The sequence below is a fragment of the Sceloporus occidentalis genome, unplaced genomic scaffold (genome assembly GCF_023333645.1).
Source record: "Sceloporus occidentalis isolate IW3139 unplaced genomic scaffold, rSceOcc1.0.p SCAF_238, whole genome shotgun sequence".
Lineage (NCBI taxonomy): Eukaryota > Metazoa > Chordata > Lepidosauria > Squamata > Phrynosomatidae > Sceloporus > Sceloporus occidentalis.
Window position 1 is genome coordinate 1,023,357 of NW_028317218.1, and position 15,445 is coordinate 1,038,801.

The 15,445-nt window shown below is 43.9% G+C and overlaps 1 protein-coding gene across 3 annotated transcripts in view; it reads left to right on the forward strand.

The window, feature by feature from the left end:
- LOC149276469 (xylosyl- and glucuronyltransferase LARGE1-like) overlaps nt 1-15,445 on the forward strand; it is an 87,733-nt gene that overhangs the window by 55,049 nt on the left and 17,239 nt on the right. For all 3 annotated transcript variants that reach the window (XM_089503618.1, XM_089503619.1, XM_089503620.1), the window contains exon 6: nt 15,126-15,230. In XM_089503618.1, the coding sequence (XP_089359744.1) occupies nt 15,126-15,230 (105 nt within the window). The remainder of the gene's footprint in view (nt 1-15,125; nt 15,231-15,445) is intronic.

Genomic DNA, 15,445 nt, shown 5'->3' on the forward strand with positions numbered 1-15,445 from the left:
ACGTATTATGGAGTTTGTTATGAGATTTAGGATTTTGAGACTTCAAGGAATTTAAAAGTAAAAAAGAAAATTAAAAAAATTGGAATGTTAAGTGGTAAATGAGGGCCAATCACCATGGCAACCAGTGGAAAGTTCCTGCCTATTGCGCTGCGTTTTTGACTCTGAAAAACAATTCTCCAGATTGAGACACCTGTGTTGGGGGTGTGGCAGGAGGTGTGGGTGGGGCTTGTGCCGTAAGTGGGCGGGTCCGGGTCCCGCCATATGGGGAGAGCCACTTTGCGGTGCTCGGTTTTTAGCGTAGCACAAAGTGCGGGATCTGCATTGGAGATCTGCACGGACCCCCATTGATCTTAGAGCCCCCTGGGCCAGTCCCATGATCCCTACAGCCTGCAAAAGTGGGGCAGTGGGAAGCTTCCCGGCACAGTTGGGAGGTATGCAACCTGAACAGTTGTATTTTCCATGTGACAACTAGGAGCCAATCAATAGGATAGAAGTGAGAAGGTGGTGGATATATGGCAGAGCCTTCCAGCAGAAGTGGTAGGGGCTAGTACAATGCTTGTATTTAAACATGCATGGGATAGACATACGGCTTCTAAATCTAAGACGAGGCCAACGACTGATTAAGGTTTGAGTCTTTACAGCAGGAGAAACGGGCGACTAGACGGGGGCCGGATGGGGACGATCTATCCACAGATAGAGTGTTTTTATGTCCACACGGTGGTCTTTTTCACACAGAAAGTTTGTATTTGACCTTGTAAAAGCGCGCAGACTGGTCTCCGTCACCTTGACGCTCCCTCCCTCCATCGCTGGTGTATTAGAGAAGATTGACCGTAGCTTCTCTGCATCGAGTCCCCTCATTAATCTTACTAACAGCCTGCATTAGGGACAGATCTGGCTTCTCCCATTAAACAATCCTTCCTCCTTCATTAGCGATGCCACATTTCAATTCCGCTCTCACAGCCACTTCTTATGGACTTTCTAATCTCTCGTCACAGATGTGACCAGTCTGCCGAGGGTTAATTGTCTTTAATATCTGGTTGGTTGGCTTTAAGAGTAGTGAAACCCACCGGGATGGAACGCGCGGCCCCCTTGGAAGTAGCTCGGACGTGTTATAATACCGATGCAAAGATTTTATTCCAGTGACTCCTTCATGGTGGCAGCCAAAAAAAATGGTCATTATGGAAACCATGAATGGTCAGAAGGCAAAGATATTCTGAATGAAGCCACCTGTATTCAAGCAGGGATTTCAGCTGTGATATAACAGAGAAAAAAGCACCAATCAGGATGCTTGGATGTCATTTAATCAGAGTAAAATACTAAGGGTCCGCTTATTTTAAGAGACACCTTTTGATGCTCAGCTTCAAAATCTGCGAGGGAGGTCTCAGCTGCCCCATCCCGGGCAAGTCAAGGGAGATCAGAGGACCGGCCCATGATCTTCATGAAGCCACACGGCGGGCGAGCTTGGCGGGACACGGCTGAAAAATGAGAAGAGTCCCATGAAAAACAAGATAGTTGGGCGGTATGAAGATGCAGGTTTTCCATCAACACCCTAATAGATTGTCAGCTCACAAGACCAGGGCTTCCTTCTGTACCAGTATGTCTTAATGTGTGTTTTTTGCTATTGTCAAATCCTTTATTATTAATCTAAACGAATATTATTAATTTCGGAACTCTCCCCTATTGTAATAACGCGACGGAATCTTTAAGAGTTCTAAAAAAGAATAAAATATAAATGGAGAATTGCGAACCTTTACCAAAAAAAAAAAAAGAGCAAACTTGCAGTAAAACTTTGATAAATTATGCTTCCCTCCCTAACGATAATATACGAGGATTCTTTTGTAAAGATAAATCTTGTTAAAAAAAAAAAAAATGAATAAAAAAAAGTTTTTAAAAGTGATTATCCCCTGCTTCGCGTCTTCAGACCTTTGGGAAATTTCTTCCTCTTTGTTAATGATGTTTTTGTGTCGCTGAGGCAGCTTAAATATTCCGGTGACGAAGATGAATGACCGGCCAGGTACCAAGCAGCCCGTTTTTTTTATATCTTAAACTATTTTTAGATTTTCTGCTTTTTCGGACGTCCAATCTTTTCATTGCGATGCCGCTGTGTATATCGGATAAAAGTTCCTTGTCTCCCGGTAACCGCTTGGGAAATACATTTTTGCCCTTTTTTGGTTTTTGGTTTTTTTACATTTTTTTGTTAATGCTCACATTAGTCTCTCACAAGAGTGCGATAAAATTAATTAAAAATAAAAACAGAAAAACCTCCAGTATGTTAGACTTCACTTTTCTCAAACCTTATATTTTACACTAAATTATTAATAATAATAAAAAGAATAATACCATTTATTGATTTATATAGCGCCATCATATTCCACAGCGTTGTACAATAGGTAAACAGTAAATAAGTAGCGCATCAAATAACAGTTTGTATTTACAGAAAAAACAGTCGGGAGGGCCTTGCTCAATGAGCTTACAATCAAAAAAATCCACCAGACTGGATTTACAGGTAAAAATATCTTCATATTAGAATCCCGTCCTATGGAAAGCGCTCTTAATTGATTCTCAATGTCAAATATGTCTTCCCATAAGTCGGACAATAATACTTTAAATTACCGAACTAAAAAGAAAAGAGTTATATTTTACATGACGTTTATTTATAGGGCACCAGCAGACTCCGTAGCGCTGTTACTATAGGGGGCAGTGGAAATATTTAACAGTATTAGGACGTATTGGTACAGGAGGAGAAGAGGACCTTGCTTTGTCTTCGGGATGTCAGTGGGCGGGTCTACTGATGTTAGTGGGCGGTTCTGCTAACCCCAGTGGGCGGTCCTGCTGATGTTACATAAGAAAAGCAGAAAAATTGATAGTGGTAGGAGGGGAAGTGGGCGGAGAGTGGGGCGGGGAATAGGGTGGGCCTCAATGCCGCTCCAGGCGAAACGCGGAGGGTACCCAGGTATACCTATGAGCTTACAATGTATCGAGCAGAATAAATCACTGTCAATGGACAAAATGTTTACACCAAAATGTATGAATGCTTATACATTTTTATGTTTTGACCTAAATACGTATTTCCGTAGAGGGCATTGGCGGTGACCTTCCATTGTCATTGCCGCTGTCCGTTTTAATAACCTTTCCCAAATCCCACCAACACGATTGGCCTTATTCTGATTAACCACAGCGCCTCTCTCTCTCGCAAGCTTCAGACGGGAAAGCATTTCGCTAATTATCTGACTGCTGAATGAACAGAATTTCTCCTTTCCCGTTTTATGTGCGTCTCCCGGGGATTGAAAAGAACACGATTTTCGCAAGGTCGTATCCAGCCCATTAACGAGTCCTTATGAAGTCCCGGCTACCACCAGGTTCCTTGTGTTTAATTCGGCACATATAAAAGGAGAAAACGGGGTAATCCCTAATCATCGCTGAGACCCCCGGTAATGAACTGTACGCATCCAGCCTTTGCCATGGGAGGCTTTAATAAATAAACGCCTGACAGAGATGGATCTGAGCCTTCGCTGAGGTCCTTAACCCTCGTTCCTTTTTACTTTTGCAACACGCCAATTACCTCCCATGAGAACGATTCACTCGTATATATGTATGTATATATATATATATATATATATATGACCCAAGATGCGGCTCATCCTACAAGCTTACACCGCTACAGATTTAACCATGGGAAAAAAACAGGCTTTTTTGCTTTTTCTGACGCCTTTAAAACCAACTATAGAATGCGTATGAAAGTACTTGCCTTAAGGAGAAGCTGCTGTTCCGCACCGACTCCGTGATCCGACAATTCTTGCCATTAGAAGCAGCCATGGAGGTCTCATTGGACATCTCTCCCCCATAACTTTCTTCCCATGGCTGAAAATATCTCACATACAAGGAAATGTGTTCAGCCAAATGACCAAACCCCCCCCCCCCCACCAGCGTCAAGAACAAAAATGAATGTGTACATAGATATCACTAAACGTCTTTTTTAGCTTAGCTCCACGGTTTGGACTTTTCTCCGTGACGCTGAAATTCTGTGCCAGATCTAAGTACCTCTTTTTTTAAGAGCCAATATATTACAAAGACTCACTGAAATAAAGTAAAATAGGGAAAATCGGGATAATTGTGCCAGGCAGGGCTCTCGTACACAGCCAGGCTTAAGTGCCATTGGCACGTAACTCGCCAGCCCGGTGTCCCATTCTGGCCCGAATCCATGGAGTGGACACGAAGTCCGTACCGTAATAACATTTCTCATGGAAATTCTATATATTTGATAGCGGAGCAAAAGTAATTGAGATTTATGCAACGGGATGGGGTGAAATCTCCAGCTGGGAAAAAGTTTCTGCCTAAAAAGCCTATATAAAACCCATCAAAGGCTTAATCAGTTTGATGCAGACGCTGGAAAAAGAAGCTATTGAATAATTGTCAGGCTTCCCGGTGTACGTACGCGTTCCGAGCAGCCTGCCTGATGCATTTGCTTTCTGTGTGATCTCCTAAATAAAGATTATCAATGCTAGATTTGGCTCTAAGGTACGGGTTATTGATGAGCTGCCCTCTCTGCGGCTTTCTTGCTTTATGTTAGAGTTATAATAGTTTAGAACCGTGCGCCGGAATCCGACGCCGGTTTCTGAGCTCTGTGGCCTCTAGGACATACACAATGCACCGTAATATTAGCATTGAGGGTTTCAGTGGCTAATACAACCTGTTCAGATGGTTTATGGTTTTACAATAATTGCTGTTCATACCCCAGAAACCAGCCTCTGGGACATGCTTATGAACTAATATGGCGCTGCCTAAATAAATAACCCCCTCGACTTTTCCAGTGCCCGAGTCGGTGGGGTGTAGCATCTGTTGACCACCCCAAATATCTTTAATGGCTTTTAAAGCACAAACTAATTTCAAATATAATTTATGGTTTAGACTGGAGAAAAGGAACAGGTCCCTATGGGGTGTCCACAGGAGGGCACAAGAGGGGTCACTCTGGAAAGATCCTGAAACTATAACGGTATTATATATAACGAAATTCTGGAACAAAAAAAAATTGTGGACAGTTCCATGACTACCATACTGATACATGGCTATGCCTGAAGCTTCTGAAACAGGAGAATGCAGAGGTAGGGTGGTCCACAGCCCTCGCAGAGGTGTAGAAAGCCTGCTTCTTCCAATTCAGTGTGTGAAAAAGAAGCGCTTTGAAGATAAGGTCTGCCAATTTAGCATTTATTATTTTATGTTCACACAAAGCAATCCAGCTGAGACCCGCAGCTCCTCCAGGGGAAAACACTTTAAAGCACAGCTTGAACCAACCAGTGTATTTGCATCACCTACGGGGTTTAACCTATGCCCGCTTGTACTGCGTTAAATATATTACGTAAGAGAAGTTCAGTACAAAGCGGACAGGAGAATACAGATTATGTTGTTGGGCTGGCCAGAATGCCTCTATTTTAATTTGAGAAGTGTAATACTTTGGCTTTTACGGCTGATGTGATGAGATGGCAGGAGTCATTGAGTAGGGAGTGAAAGGATGAGATGGGAGGAGTCATTGAGTGAGGAGAGAAAGAATGAGATGGGAGGAGTTATTGAATGAGGAGAGAGAGAATGAGATGGGAGGAGTTATTGAATGTGGAGAGAGAGAATGAGATGGGAGAAGTCATTGAGTGAGGAGAGAGATGATGAGATGGGGAGTCATTGAGTGAGGAGAGAAAGGATGAGATGGGAGGAGTCATTGAGTGAGGAGAGAAAGGATGAGATGGGAGGAGTCATAGAGTGAGGAGAGAAAGGATGAGATGGAAGGAAACATTGAGTGAGGAGAGAAAGGATGAGATGGGAGGAGTCATTGAGTGAGGAGAGAAAGGATGAGATGGAAGGAAACATTGAGTGAGGAGAGAAAGGATGAGATGAGAGGAGTCATTGAGTGAGGAGAGAAAGGATGAGATGGAAGGAAACATTGAGTGAGGAGAGAAAGGATGAGATGGGAGGAGTCATTGAGTGAGGAGAGAAAGGATGAGATGGGAGGAGTCATTGAGTGAGGAGAGAAAGGATGAGATGGGAGGAGTCATTGAGTGAGGAGAGAAAGGATGAGATGGGAGGAGTCATTGAGTGAGGAGAGAAAGGATGAGATGGGAGGAGTCATAGAGTGAGGAGAGAAAGGATGAGATGGAAGGAAACATTGAGTGAGGAGAGAAAGGATGAGATGGGAGGAGTCATTGAGTGAGGAGAGAAAGGATGAGATGGAAGGAAACATTGAGTGAGGAGAGAAAGGATGAGATGAGAGGAGTCATTGAGTGAGGAGAGAAAGGATGAGATGGAAGGAAACATTGAGTGAGGAGAGAAAGGATGAGATGGGAGGAGTCATTGAGTGAGGAGAGAAAGGATGAGATGGGAGGAGTCATTGAGTGAGGAGAGAAAGGATGAGATGGGAGGAGTCATTGAGTGAGGAGAGAAAGGATGAGATGGGAGGAGTCATTGAGTGAGGAGAGAAAGGATGAGATGTCCTCAAAGTTCTGCCTTCACAGCAGTTATACTAATAGGCAGAACATTCCCACCACGTGTCTCTGTTTACTCTGGGGATTGTCTGGTCTGGGCTTCCTGCAGTTTCTAGCACAATATTTGGAGCTTTTAGGGCTGTAGACCCCTGCGATACCCTCATACCCAGCAAACATTCTGACCTCCTAGAAAAGAGTAGAATCAGAGAATGAAAGTTACCCCAGTGCTGACCGTGCTTCGTGGGGCATCACATGTTTCCACTTGGAAGCCCACTGGAAAGTCACTTGAGTAGAATCATTACGCTGTTAAAGGGTAATTACGGCACTGGAGCCTCAGTAAACAAACCTTGAAAAAAAAAAACAACCTCAAATATACGGTGGATTTGTTTTTTAAATTATATTTTTGTTCCTGAAACATTGGTTTAGATTCCGGCGAATACTGAATTTCCCTTGAGACCCAACGGAAGAAGTAAAGGCTCGGTAGACGATCCAAGTACAAACTAAGACTTTTTGTTCTTTGTGATCTAACCTTATCTTATTTTTTTTTTAAAGTTGTACCTTAGAGCGCTTCTAACGCTCCAGCCTGGCACTTTTTTAAAGAAGAAAAAAATGTCATAATTAAGTTGCTTTGTGGCTGCAGCGCCTGCGGGAGATTTAATAGCTCTGAATACTTGGCCACAGTTGGTGCAAGGAGAGAGAGGCATTAAAAGGTTGGCCTTTGTCTTTTCCCGTAGGCATCACCCAGCCGGGCAACCGGTTCTGGGAATTTGGGCAGCTTGGCCTTTGTGCTTTCGGAGTTTTTGATTAAACAACATATATCATACACATAAACTTTGGTTTTAAAGGTTCATAAAACATGCGCTGCTTCTGGTTTACAGTTTAATGTCCTACAATAGCAGAATGCGTATAAAAGTATAACCCTAACTCTCTGTGAGTAATTTAATGTGCATTCTTCAAAAACAAAAAACCTCCATCGTCTGACTATTCGTGCCACTGGCCGCTGACGCAAACTCTCCCCCCGTTACATTTAGTGGGGGGTAAGTATATCTCATACATGACCGTGTAGGACAGGATACAGGCACCCCAGGGTTACCCATAGTCATAGGGCATCACACGCTACTTGTTTCTACTTGGTTGTCACAGAGGAGACCTCTACAAGCCAGTGACCATCTGGTCAGCAGAATACAGTTTTGGTTGTCAACTCTGCCCCAAGACAATCGACTAACGTCTCCGAATGCTCACCGAATGCATTGCCGATCATCAGCTGGGACTTAACAATATTTAGGTTGGTCAGCCAGTGGGGGATCAAACCAACTCCTCCAATGGGGGCTGTGAGCCGAGACAGCTAAAATACCCCAAACCATTGGGTATTTTGGCCCTCACTTTGGCATCCAGTGGGTGAAAACATTGTTGCCCGCTTGAACTTTTAAAGTAGTAGTTAGTGCCACAAGGCACTGGCACCCATCTGGGCATTTTAGTGTTAGGGGACCATACTCCCAGGTTGCATTTATAGACTGACACTTCCAAGAGTGACTTTCGGGACCTTTACAAGTCGCTATTATACAGCCCTCAAACGGTCCACCCTGCGCATGGACAACCACATGGTAACCGGGCTTCAACTCTTCGTCCTCCTGGCTCGCCTGTCCTGCTAAATGCCACGTGGAACGAGGATCTTTCCCTCTGACAGTAAAATCAATGGATGAAATATTGTGAAACCAAAAATGCTCGGTGGTGAATTGATTGCCGTACTGGGAAAAGTGGACGCGCCGGGCTCCGTGGCTCAGAGGCATCACTAAAACCAAGCGCCTGAAACATTTATTCATAACATTCATATAGGAATGAGGTTGACAAATAGCTGAGGCTCACACATCACGTCTGTGCCCCTACAGTTACCCCAACTGTTGCAATGAAAGAAACGTTTTGAAATTACTTATTTTTTTTTACCCCATTAAAAGAATTTTCCGGCATCGAAGGGAGTAGCAGCTCTTTGGACTTGAGACAAAATTTAAATAATAAAGGAAATATCAGTGCGGTTTCTGGATGCTTAATTGTAAAGACATTTAAAGGTCATGGGGAAGATTCCAAAAAATATTTATTTAAAGGTGACAGTGGCATTTACAAAATGTTACCGCATCTTCCGGTACTGTTACAGTAATCTAACACGGGACCCCCATTCCCAACGGACTCTATAAAAGATACTTCCCCAGGCGCCTGCCGTGGAACGCAAACGGCCCAAAATTCTCAGAAAACAGAGATTTGGGTCCATCCATCCCAAATCACGTCAACTGTGTGTCCCCTGTCTGCCCATTGTACAGCGCTACGGAATTCGATGGCACCATATAAAACAATAACTGATAATAATAAGTGCAGTTGACCCTTGGTCTGAAGAACCCTCACCTATTGTATTTGGGATGGAGAGGAACGGGCATATAGATACGGTATAATCTCCACCTTCTGACTGCTCCGTTAAGTGGTCTCACTATGGATTATTTATTAAATGATTTATTCATTATTTATTAAGGTTATCTGGATGTGGAAAATGGCATTTGAAACCATTTTGGGACGTAGCGATCAATCAGCGGGTTCTGGCAGGTTTAGGAACGTTCCACCTCCACAGATACCTTAGGAGTTGCTACAGTAAAAATGTATCAAGTAAAACAATCTCTCTATATGGTGTTATAAGTTACATTACAAGTCAAACTTAAGCAACATAAAGAAACAAAAAGTATATAAGTCGCCCTTTGGGTATAATCAAGAGAAACCGGGAACAAATTCTGGCGTCAATCAAATGTTTTTATTACAATGGGAAGAGTTCTCCGTAGTAGAGTAGAGTGGGTTGGAAATAGACTTCAGTCAATTAAGTTCAGCCGTTCACACCTACTGACCCAAAAGAAGGCGAAAAAAACCCTACTTGTGGCAATTCCCAATTATACCACAACAGGGAAAAAATTCCTTCTTGACTTCAGATTACTCCTTGCATCTACTCGCTAATACTACTGTCCTTCTTCATGGGTGGTCATTGAGAAGAGGAGGTTCATTCTTCCTCATTGAGATCTTCGTCTTCCTCACGGATCTGTTGCGGCCTCTCTGTTGGAGAGAAATAAAATGGAAATTGGTTAATACTTTGTGTTTATGATGTTCCCACGTTTCCCGTCTTCTACAAGTCTCTCCAAACTAGAAGCGTCCAAAGCAAGCAATAACCGGAAAGAGCCAAAGCCTAGCGGCCACGAGGCCAGAGGGTGGATGAGTAGTTGAGGCAGGAGCAGGCGGTGGTGGTCTCTCACCAACCCCAGCGTTTACAGGTGGGCTAACATTTCAACTTTAAAAGAACGGATGGCGTTGACCACAATGGTGGAAATTCACCTTGACCAAGAAGTCTATTAAACTATGGCGCTACCCAACTTCCCTTGATTTGATCAAAAGGAAGAGCGCCAGTCAACCTCACCCAACTCAGACGCGAGCGGACGGGTTATTACAGACATTCGGCTCTTACTCCGACCCCCCCACTATGTAGACTTCTTCTGACCTTTGATGAATCCGGCCCCATAACATCAATAATAAAAAAACGGCAATTTACAGCATAAAAAATAAACGGAATGCGTGGATTCCAGCCATTTACCTGCGCCCTTCCTCCATGCGGATTATCTCCAGGGGCTCCTCGGTGTCAAAACTGGTGAACTTCTGTGTAAAATAAGGAATAACGGCGAGATGTGTAGATTCATTCATAACCCAATCAAATAAAATGCACATATACCCCAGAATATTAGGGACCCCCCATTCCCGATATATAAAACACAATCCCAATTACCTTCGTCAGGAGATACAGGAGTCCGCAGAGCACCAGAGTCCCAGCAAACAATGAAATCGTTTCAATGGTGACTCTCGCCACGAGGCCGAGTTTATGCTAGAAAACCAGATAAAAACATTATGATGAAAATCCCAACACTTGGCATTTTTAAAGATTTCTATCTAGATTTTGGGAAATGTTGGGCAAAATAAAGTGATTTCCCTTAAAAGGATCGTTAAAGAGCTTTCTCTTTTGAATAGCATACAATAGTATACAATTTATACTAATTTTTAATCATTCCTATGGATCGGGCGCTCACTTTAATTACAATCTGATAAACTAGGAGGAAGTGAATCTAACTTTTAAACCAAATTGCTACTTTTTCTAATTATCCTCCCAAAATCTTTGGCATGCCCCCCCTCCCACATCTCTAACCCCAACCAAAAGCCTCTCCCGTTGGTTATTTGTACTGGGTGGGGGTAGTTATGGACACTCACCCTCCGTTTATGATGGTCAGTTTTCGGAGGTCCGACGTGTTCGCTCTCCTTCTCCGCGCAGGTCCGGGGTGAGGTGTCCGGATCGATGCGCAGGGTGCTGGTAAAGCGACTTCTGTGCTCTCTGATGGAATACTGGAACGCCTTATCTTCGAACGGATTACCGTTGGGTCCTAGAGGAGATAAACAGATAACATCAGCATATTTACAGAGTTCCACCCCTCCGGGAAGGTTTTTGTTGTAGGGGCAGCGATGGGAATCCCCCCCCCCCACCCCATGCCTGTGGCACAGACACTCACCGCAGTCCATGGCGTCCTCGTAACAGGCGCTGAGACAGTGGATCTCCACGGATCCACTAAGTTTTCCATAGTCCATCTCAGCCAAGCACAGGCAACACGTGACGGGAAGAGGCAACACGCTACAAAGAGAGAAGAAAACACAGAATCTATAGAACGTCCTAACAATGGATCTTTACCCCATTAATAATAATAATAATAATCTTTACTGGAACCAAAAACAGATCCGGCATCTTACGCCCATCATACGGCTGACACGTTTCCTCGAACCCAAGTCAGAAAGTCCTGAAATACGCGGTTTATCCTGAGACTTTACGATGAGAGCCATGCGCGGCAGCACCCGAGAAAATGAGCAATGAGGACGGAACACATGACCCGATCACCGCATATTTAATATTTACTTACGCTTTTTCCAAATGAGGTGGAATCGTCATCAGTTTTTCAACAGCCGTGGGAGGAATGTTGGAGGCGCCGACATCCCTGCGGAGAAACACAGAGAGCATTAAGCGGATATTTCCCCAATCCCTTTACAGCTCCATACAGTAAATAAACCGATGTAGCTGTGATTAGATGGAAACTGTGACGGGGGGGGCAGTTTGGGAATATCCGGCGAGGAGTTGTAGTGAACTCAGCCTTTTAAGCATTTCAAACCTGACGTATGTGGCTGAGCGTGATATCTGTGTGTACGACGGCTGGCAGTAATACGTGTAGCTGAGAGTGATGTGTGTGGTAGAGAGATCTGAGTGCTGTGTGCGGTACTTACAGCTGTTCCAGTCCTTTCATGTGGAAGAGAGATGGATCTTTAAACTCTTGCAGCGGATTTTGGGCTAAACTCCTAAAAATAAGCAAAAAAAACCCATTACCTCCTGCGTGTCACCATGATACCACTGATACCCGGTTAAAGGGTATCAGTGGTTAAAACCCTTTAATAAATCGGTTTAGCCCACGCGTGTTACTTACACGTATGTCAAATACTGGAGTCCGTGCGATGTCCTGAACGTCCCGTTCTGGATCTTGGTGATGGTATTTCCAGACAGATCCCTGTATAAAGCAGAAGGGTTTACAAATAAATCGCAATCACCGGAGGGGAGACCTCGCAGAAATCAACAAAACAAATGCTAACGGCCTAAAACTTTAAGAATTAAACATTTTTGGGGCATTAAATCCACAGAGTGGGAGACACTTTATGAAAAACACATGAGAGACTCCGCAGGAACATGCAGTCTGCCCGGCCTGTGATGGAACAATTAGCAGAATTCTAAAATTTTAGAACAACATTTAGTAATAGAAATTTTTAAAGCCGATCAAAAAAAAAAAAAACACTTACAGATGGAGCAGAAACGAGACCGGCTCCAGCGCCCGCGGCTCAATCGCGTTGATGATATTACAGGACAGATCCCTGCGAAAGGAAAAGGAGCAGCAATAATGGCGTCAAAAAGAGAAGATTAACGCAAAACATTCTGAAACGGGAGAGAAGAGGATTTTTCCGAAGATTATAACAGGAATTGTTACAGAATAATATTATTTTATCCGATAATAGATGGGAATCAGCAATATCCCTCTTCCTACCCAAATGTTTCTGTTTTCAGAATGGTTCAAACTTACAGGAATTTCAGTAACGGAAGTCCTTGGAACGCGTCCGCGTCGATCCGCTCCAAGTCGTTGTTCCTCAATATCCTTAAAAAGACAAAGAGGGGGAATTAATATCCTCGTCAATATAACGAGATTCAATCACATTAGTAAATAGTCATTTTATGGAATATAATAATATATATAATAAATATTCTATACAGAAATCCCATAAATGACTCACAGGGTCTCGGTCCAGGTGTATGAGACCCAGTCGCTCTTCCCAATGGTGGAGATCCGGTTGTTTCTGAAGTCACTAAAAGGAAAAAATAAAAGAGTCACTTTTTCTGCGGAATCAGAAGGATTCTCTTTGCGGCCGATAACGTGACCCCCCCCCCGGGCCCTTCTACCAGCGCCCCCCAAACGTGTCCGTCTCTCCCCCGCGTCCCCCTACTTACAGGATGTTAAAGGTGTAATGTGGAGGCTTGACGACAGGGATCTTTGTCAGGTGAAGAGATGGGCTTCCCACACAGGCCAAAACCTGGTCATAGCAGCGGCACTGCGGCCCACAGGCGGCTTCACCGGATGGGAGCGAAGCTGGGCCTATTGGGGCAACCGCAGACAAATCAACCACTCTGCTGCTTGATGTAAAGAATAGCAGCAGAGCGATAAAGGAACATGCGCGAGGCATGTTGTCACAAAAAGATTTGGATCCAAATAGTAACCAGAGGTTATTCGCAATCCAATCGCCTACCCAGTACTGAGCAGAATGAGGGCTGAAGACATGGAACGCTTGATTTATGCAGCATCTGATGATGTCGCAATGAGAGCATTCTCGTTGTGACATCACAGTGCATGATGCCATGCCACAGAAAGATGCCGCCTGCCCAGCCTGCTATGTAACTATTACAACGTTAACAAAAATAATTCTAAAATGTAACTTTAGCATAGAAATGGTGATTATTATTTTTATTCATAATAACAAATAAAAAAAAATGATAAAATTTAAATGGATCTGCTCTCTTACTCTCTCAAACCCTCACCTTGGGAAATAGATGTAGCTGTTTTAGCCCAATATAAAATGTAGTCTTTTCTCAAAGTTGATACTTTTATTGGACCGACACAGATATTATATAAAGTAGCAGAGGCTTTCGGGACCTCGGAGGCCACTGTAGGGTTAACAGCGAAATGACAGTTATTATTATTATTGGTGACATCAAATATAAACGGATAACAGAAACCGTTATTGTAAATGATTCACGGTGAGTTTAATCCACGCAGCAGCGAATGCGGAGACCCCCCTTACAGATGCCCCCTCTGAGGTCTTATCTCCGTCTTCTTCTATGAGGTCACCCTGAGACTCTTGAAATTATAACCCTTTAATAGCACATTGTGAAACCTTTATATAGCGACTTCTTCAAATGTGTTTCCCAAATGACTCTGCTGACGGTCCCCATAGAAACCTCCTATTTAAAGATAGACTTAATTGAGTCACCTGCATTCAAGCAGGGATATCGATCACAACACACCAGTAGCTAAAGCACCAGCTGGGAGTCTTATATATGATCACGGCGGGGTAGAATAGGAAGGAGTCCTCTCCGGATTGTGTGACCCCAGAATCTGCCCCTTTACCCTGAGATTGGGGCAAATACCCTTAGACTCTCACGTAGGAGGATACGCCGACACCATAGGAAAAAGTCATCCCAAATACAATGGCTGAGAGTGAGCTGAAAGCCGAGCCAAACGCAGACAAACAGAATCACATTGACCGCGACAGGTAGGAGAGATGGAAATAACTCTCCCCAACTATTCTGGGAATTCGCTCCAATTAACATGCCAGAGAGGACGCCGGGCACCGTCTCTCCCTGTTAGTCTAATGCGTTCGGACAGACGCCGCACAGACAGTGTTTAAAGAAAACAAACTTGTTTACCGGGCCGAGAGTGACAGGGAGCGAACATAAGGGGCTTTCAGGTATAGATCGCCGTGCCCCTGGTGCATTGGTCTGGGCTCCACATTTACAAGGAGAGAAAGTTCAGCCCAACAAGAAATAAGAGGCAGAAAGGGCGTAAATGTTCATTTTGCTTTGGAGTGGGCAGACGTTTTATAAACACCTTAAGTCGATGTAAAATGATTACAATAGCAGGCCATGTATGATGGCACACGGCTTGTGTGCCTGTGGGAGCTCTCTCCTAGAGACTGGTGGAACGTAGCTGGCAGAGCTTCTTAGGAAACATCCATTACAGGGTGGAGCGGTTCTGGTAGGACTTCCGTAGTGGGGAGAATGTGGTTAGTGGAGACTGGGGAGGTCCCAGTAGACCACCCATGATGGTGAATGTTGTTAGTGGAGGCTGGAGAGGTTCTGGTAGACCATCCTTGGTGGAGGAGAAGTGGTAAGTGGAGGCTGGAGAGTCATCAGTGGTAGGAGGAGCTCGTTGAATTATGTTTTTAGATGTTTTTTTTCCCAGTAAATAACATTTGTTCTTTTCTTTTTTTTTTTTTTTTTTTTAGGACAACAGGTTCTTGGCCTGGTGGAGAATCAGAGTGACTGGTATCTCGGGAATCTATGGAAAAACCACCGGCCGTGGCCAGCTCTCGGGCGAGGATACAATACAGGTAAGAACTTTAGAAGTGTCGTCTAGACAGAGGCTAAGCGCTCTAATTGCTGGGAAGGACGTACATTGCCTTCGTCGCGTGGCTACTTGACGTGGACAAGAAGAACTCAACATCTTAATCTGGGTGATATTTTAATCCTCGTCGTAATGAAACATGTCATTTTTTATGAAGCGGGATGCCAGTTCAACGTCTGACAGAGACAAGAAAATTATTCT